Source organism: Austrofundulus limnaeus, unplaced genomic scaffold (assembly GCF_001266775.1).
Source record: "Austrofundulus limnaeus strain Quisiro unplaced genomic scaffold, Austrofundulus_limnaeus-1.0 Scaffold293, whole genome shotgun sequence".
In the NCBI taxonomy this organism is placed as follows: Eukaryota; Metazoa; Chordata; class Actinopteri; order Cyprinodontiformes; family Rivulidae; genus Austrofundulus; species Austrofundulus limnaeus.
The window spans coordinates 393,402-400,251 of NW_013952695.1; the positions used below are offsets into that span (position 1 = coordinate 393,402).

Genomic DNA, 6,850 nt, shown 5'->3' on the forward strand with positions numbered 1-6,850 from the left:
GTGTTTATAAAGCGCGTTCATAAGTCATCCTGAGCAGCAGGGGGCRCTACGCAAACACAAAACCTTCTCTTTTTAGAAGCCAGCAGCAACAAGACAAAAGATTAATTTAATTATTGTGGTTTTATTGAATCAACCTTAGCCGTTTTGACTTGTCGTGGCTTTTTTTTCCTGCATTTAACAGATTTCTCCCGGCCCCTCCCGGTGCCTCCGGTGTCCCGTCATGTCGGGGATGCAGCAGCTCAGACTGCTGGTCAACGAGCGGCTAACAGCGGCTGCGGAGGAAATCTTCGGGCTCGTTGAAAAGACAGTAACAGAGTACCAGGAGGAGGTCTTCCGCTCCCGGAGAGAAATTATCCAGCTGAAGCAACAGATCGAGCAGCTCACCGTCTTACAGCCTCGAGTGTTCCTGGTCAAAGAAGGTCTGTTGATGAACTCACGGAGGTCACGTCCGGCATTTTAATATCGATTTTGTGWTGATATAATTAGAGAGGGAGCTGCTGCCAAACTTCTAACATAACTTTATTTTAACCTACACTTGAAAAGCCATCATGTTGGTGCATGAATCGTATTAAATAAGAGAATAAAAAAAGATTAAAGGTCGAAGATGTCGCCAGTGGTTCCACACACCTGTGTCCGACTTCCTAATAGAGACGCAACTGGAAAACACAAGTCCTACAGTGGTGAGACACACACAGGGTGAAAGAAGACAAAGAATGCCAACATATTAATGTATAGGGCTGAATGAGGCAGAAATGATTTAATGAGAGTTTTGTGAGTCATAGAGCTGTCATGAGATGATGAGGAGGAAGGCCAGATAGTAGAGCAGGGATGTGAAAGTTCAGAGCAACACATAACAGTTTTTGAGCCTTTAAGTACAAAAAAAAAAAAAAGGAAATGTTTGTGTGCTAATGATTTGTTACTTGTAGACAATTAAAAAACTAAACTGGTGTGATTATTTTATTTTTCAAACATTACCCAAGTCATAAAACTGTGAAATATATAAAAATTCCAGTTCAGGCATACAGTAAACATCCCGTAACTAGGGCTGCCACGATTAATCGATTATTAAAATAATCGTTTGTGGCAGCCCTACCTGTAACTTGTTTAAACTTTAATGTTTCTGCTGTGAAATACAGTATGTTTGAGCCAGAGTTCCTTAGATGGCTTGAGATTTTTTTTTTGTAGTCCACCAAAAACCCATTGACCTCCTTTTATATTGTTTTTCTTTTTTGTGTATGTTGCACAATGTATCTATCAAAGGTCATAGCACATTGTTCTAGACGGAGCCACACATTTTGATGTATAATTTGCTGGGTGTTGAGATAAAGCACATCATTTGTGAACAGAATAATAAGTGATCATGCTCATCCTTGGTGCAGTTGTTAAGCATTTTGTTATAAACGTTCATATTTACTCGGCGTGTTCTCTGCCTCACAGATGTCCAGTCAATCTCAGAGGACCCAAGTCAGTTTCCAGCTGAGGAGCAGAAGCAGACTCAGCAGCATCAGAAGGTTAAAGAGGAGCAGCTGGACGTCTGCATCATCCCTGACCTGGAGACTGATCCTTCAGAGGATGTAACATTTCCACACCACGACTCAGAAACAGCCACTCAGACTGACACTCAGCCGTTCCCAAGTGACAGCTCTGTGACCGTGACGCTAAACGATGACGACGGACCGTGGATCGGAAGCATAGGTTCAGGGTTATCCCACTATGGTCCAAATCGTGGTTCCTTCCTGCAGCGAGAGCAAACCTTGGACAGTAAGACTTGTCGTATTTGCGGTTTGACGTTTATTAGGGACTGTGATCTGATCAGACACGTGGACGAATCGCACATAGGACAGAAGGCTTTTAAATGTCCCGAGTGTCACAAGGAGTTTGCCCGTAAAGACAGCCTGACTTTGCATTTAAGAGTCCACACTGGTGAAAAGCCACACAGGTGCCCTTTCTGTGGCAAGTTCTTCACCCAGACTTCRAACCTCAGGGTTCACATGAGGAAACACACGGGCGAAAAGCCCTATTTTTGCAATTCATGTGGGAAAATGGTCGCACATTCTTATCATTTAAAGACATGCTCCCGGCGGTCTTCAGGCCCGACGGACATCAACGGGGAGAGATCATTAARCTGAACGATTTGAGGTGAAAAGTTTGAAACCTGAAGAAACATTAAAGCCATGAAATCTCARGCTGCTGTTCACCTGATCAGATGTCGCTTAACATTCAAATAACCTGGCCTGTTATTTGAATACTGTCAAGTTTCGCTATTTAACCTGATGTAATCTTTTTTTTTTTTGTTCATTCTTGTATTTTATTAAACTATAAAATAAAGAAACAAAGCTTATTTAATGTTTGTTTTTAATAATTTTAAAATCCTGGTGTCTTTTTTTGTTGTTGGCCTTTTTGTTGTTTTGTGGCTGATAACACAAAGATAAATAGTTTCACACACCACTATAAGACTAAAGAGACTCAATAAAATACTAAGAAATTCAACATAAAACAGTTGATCTGAATTATATCAAATGGTGCGGTTTGAAGGGGTTTATCTTGTAGTTTTCCACAGAAGTAAAATTTGTAATTTTGTGAAATATTTAACATTTTAAAACGAGGGTACGCACTTGATGTAGACAAAGCACTCAGCCCAATCTGCCAGAAACCACATGAACACATGATTGACCTCCTTTAGGCATATTTAGATAAACAAATACGGTGGAATTATGCAAACACAGAAGAATTAATAATGGAGTGAATGCTGGCCTGTAGATGAGTGTAAACAGCAGAGTCCTGACCTGATGATGTAGCTTGTCTGTGCTGGATCATTCTTTTGAACAATGGCTGTTTCCCGATGCATACCTGATCGCAGTCCTCCTGGCACTTAACAGCATATACAGTATATCTGTTTGTGTCAGGGGAACTGGATCTTTAGGGCAAACCAATCTTTGCGGTAGTGTGTTTTGGGGTTTGAAAGCCACTGGGACGTCATGTTTAGAGAATAAACGTCTCAGTTTCTCTGAAACGCTCACAACATACAGAATAAYCACAAACCATAAACAAAACCAGTTAGATTTCAGTGCTTGTGAATAATTACAACCACTTTAATGACAATGTAGCTGCATGCTTTTATTGTTTTTGCATTTTTTGTGATTTTTTTTTCTCTGTGTACGTGTATTCTTTTTGAATATTGCTGATGTGTCTTTTGGTCATTGCTCCTTTTTTCTTGCTCTTTAATAATTGGCTAACTTAATGACACAGACACATCAGTCCAAAGGATTTTGGTTGAGAATTTGACCGTGTGATGTTACTTTTTTTGTGCTCCGAATGTATCCATAAAAATATGCAGGAAAAGTTGAAAGACAATAACCAGCGGAATGTTTTCCAGTAGGGGGTGCTGTTGCTGTAAATGCAGTAACAAAGATCGCCTATTTAGACAAGAAGGCACATTGACAACATGGAGATACAATAATAATAAACTGCGTAGGTCGAAGGTGGTAATGTTTTTTGTTGTTTCTGCTCGTAAGGGTAAGTTTGTTGAAATAATCTTTCACCCTCCTTCGTAATATTTAAAATATATCAGAGGAAATGTAACACAAAACAAGTTATTTTTTTCCTGTTTCTTTAATAAAGATGTGGCACCTGAAACCYTGAGCACAGTGAGACCTCTTGAATTTTCATCCATCTTAGATTGATAAATACTATGGAGAGCGATGTTGATAAACGATGGGAGTGAGCGGAGCCGCGAAATTGACATGACTGGAGAAATAAGCTCCAGGAAAATAAAAGGTAATATTGCTAACCTAACCTTGGCTGCGTTTAAACAAGTCGTCTTTTTGTAGCTGGGCGGATGAAACGGAAGCTAGCTTGTTGTTAAAAGCTAGCTAATCTGCCGCTGTGATGGTAATTAATGAGCTAACAGGATCAGCTTCTGTTAGCACTTTAAAAGGATTAATTCTTCCAACTCGTTTTGCACTAAAAATAACTTATCTTTGTCGCTTGTATTACACATTATTTTCCTGCTAATGTTTCCATGACTTCTCAGACATTAGTTTTTATCACCTGTTTTCTGTCCAGGATGAAAACTCAGGAGGGGAGAGAAGAAGAGGTGAACGAACGCAGCGGTTTTGTATTTTTTTTTTTTTTTTTTTTGCTTTACCGACTACAAAACCAAAGACCTTTGCTGACATATTGACAAAACATGAAAGTATGTGACTTTAATTGCCTTTATTGTAGTTAAACAGACGGTCGCTGCTGTGTTTTCGGTAAATAAGCATGAATACAGCCTGTTAGTCCAGTTTTTTAGAGAGGCTGGTTGGTTCATACAGAGAGAGCCAGGAAGAAACAAGCACCTGACCGAATCCAAAAAAAAAAAAGACATTTAATATAAAACTCTTATAAAAATTTATTGAAAGGGACATATTTATCCAACTTCCTCAATTATTAACAGCCAGTGAAGTCTAAACACAAAACAGGAAGTACTTTACAAACTGGAACTCTATAAAATATAGGCAAAAGAGTATGTATATATTTTTTATAATTAGTTGTTGTTTCTGTTTTCCCTTTCTTCATCCAGATACATGAGGTTTTGGAGCCCTGCTAGATGAGTTTATGGAGCCAGACATCATGTCCTCACACTCTGACTCCTCTCTTCCGATGGACGGAGACGGTGATGGTGGTGTGGGATCAGAAGACGACGAGTTTGGGGATTTTTCTTCGCCGGTGGTGTGCTCCCCTTTCGGCCTTGCTGACGCCACGGCGCCACCATTTTTTCACAGACAAACCTTTCCGACTTCAAAGCCAGCAACCCATCAACCGAACTCCAGCTTTAATCACCTCGTTGAACAAAACCAACACACATCTGCTGTGATGTTGGGCTCTGACGGGCGTCACATGGACGTGGACGGGCCAACTTGTATTCCTGAATCTTTGCACTACTCAAATGGACGTGCTGTTGAAGACCCAGGGTCTGAGGCTTTTAGTGCCTCTTTAGTGAATTCTCCTGCAGAGGAAACAGGGTTTGCCGATTTTACTTTGTTCACGGAGCAGGCGGGACACCCTTGGTGCTGTGGTTTTACCGAGCAGTGGGATAGAAGGCCGGAAGAAGCACACATCAGCTCTGGTGAACAAGATGCCGTTACGGACTCTGAACCCAAAACCCAGCAGAGCGACGTCTGCACTGATGTAAAACACTGTGAGAAAAGAGATGCAGTTCTTGTGCAACCACCTCAGGGCCACCATCAGCCTCAGGAACCTGCAGCTTTGAGTTTCACATCTGTTGAGGAGGTCCAGAGACTCGAAGCCAGAGTCCCTCAGCGGGTCACTGAGAAAGAGCCCGCCTCTGCTGACCAGACATCCTGTTGTGATGGTTTTTCCTTTGAGCGTGCCTCTGCAGAGGTGGAAGCTCAGTCTCCTCTGCGTCTTGCTTCTCAAGGCAGTCAGTCAATCAAAGCAACTGAAGAGGTGGAAAACCCAGAAAACTGTAGACGTTCTGTCTTTCTGATCAGGAGTGAAGTGGCAAATCGTAGTTTGTCTGAGTCGCACCTTCGTCACTCCAACCACTACACAACTCAGGAAACCTCTGCTACCTCCAGCCAGTCGCACTTAACAAACACACAGGATGAACTTGCCCATGTCGCCGGTGGTCATCACAGAGACCATGAACCTGTTCAAACAGCTGATGTCAGAACACAGAGCCCGGGAAAGCTTCCTCCTAGTGGCAGCTTTGCAGATTTCTGCTCGGCSCACACGCAGGAGGATGAAGAGGGACACTGGGCAGACTTCAAGCATCAAAATGTACCAGGGGAGGGTAAAACCTGGGCATGGTTTAGAGAGCCAGTTGGTAGTTTTTWCGCTGGGAAGGACAATAAGGAGGAGCGAGATGGAGCAACGGGAAGGAACAGCTGCCAGGTTGAAGACATTTGACTAAAAATGCTTATATTCATTTTGTCCATCACATAATATTGTAAAAGCAATGTATGATTTTCTTTTCTTTTGTGTTTGTTTCCTCTTCCAACCAGGCTTCACTGAGCTGCCGGGTCCAGCTGCTCCTCCAGTCCAGTTTCCCGGAGATACCRGTCCCATTTGTGGAAGGTGAGGGAGAGCTGCTCAGTCTCGATACTTTGCTTCAAATCCAGGACCTCCCAGAGAGTGAGGGGGYGGTGATACCAGAACTGAGCCATGCCCTGAGGTAAGAATAACATATTTTATGGCTACAAGCAGTGAAAAGTTGATATATTTAAGCTTTTAGTAGTTTAGGTCACCTTTAAACAGATAAGTACCTGGATTTTTGTGTGTTTGTTAAACATGCACGAATGAGTTAAGGTAACACTCTGGGTCTGTTTTTGATGAGTCCACACTGGTACACAGACACACCTGCACACACACGTTTGTTCTTCAATCCTCGTGGGGACTTTCCATTGACTTCCATTCATTTTTATTTAAACTTCATAACCTAACCCTGACCATTTACCCTAAAATTAACCTCCCAGGTAGGCCTGTCCCGATAGTCAATAAATCAATTAATTGCATGATAAATTATTTTGAGGTCGGTTAAAAAATATGAGGACGATAAGTTTCATTTTCCTGCTTGTTTGTTTACTTAGTCTCTCTCCCTCTCTGTGCTCCGCTCAGCTGACTCCTCCCCTCCTGTTTTCTTAGTGTCGGGAGGAGTAAACTCTCGCTTTAGCATGAGAGCTCGTAGCAATAACAAACTAAAGAAACGTTGATGGGCTTCTGAAAAATGGAGATGGAATTGGTTTCAAAGCAGAACGCGGCTGCTGCAGTGTCGGAGCAATTGCAGAGCCTGAATTTCACTGCGGGGCGAGAGAGAGAGCGAGCGAGAGAGAGAGAGAGAGAGAGA

The 6,850-nt window shown here is 42.2% G+C and overlaps 2 protein-coding genes across 2 annotated transcripts in view; both read left to right on the top strand.

The window, feature by feature from the left end:
• Nucleotides 1-2,341, top strand: LOC106526767 (zinc finger protein 629). Its single transcript, XM_014021446.1, has 2 exons — nt 1-419; nt 1,438-2,341. The coding sequence occupies exons 1-2, from the start codon at nt 221-223 to the stop codon at nt 2,127-2,129; spliced, it is 891 nt and encodes a 296-aa protein (XP_013876900.1). The 5' UTR covers nt 1-220; the 3' UTR covers nt 2,130-2,341.
• A 1,348-nt stretch (nt 2,342-3,689) lies between these two features.
• Nucleotides 3,690-6,850, top strand: part of aftphb (aftiphilin b) — a gene marked incomplete at its 5' end in the record, with an annotated part of 7,959 nt that continues 4,798 nt past the window's right edge. Inside the window, 4 exon segments of the mRNA XM_014021447.1 lie at nt 3,690-3,777; nt 4,066-4,096; nt 4,565-5,898; nt 6,009-6,178. Of these exon segments, the coding sequence (XP_013876901.1) occupies nt 4,600-5,898; nt 6,009-6,178 (1,469 nt within the window).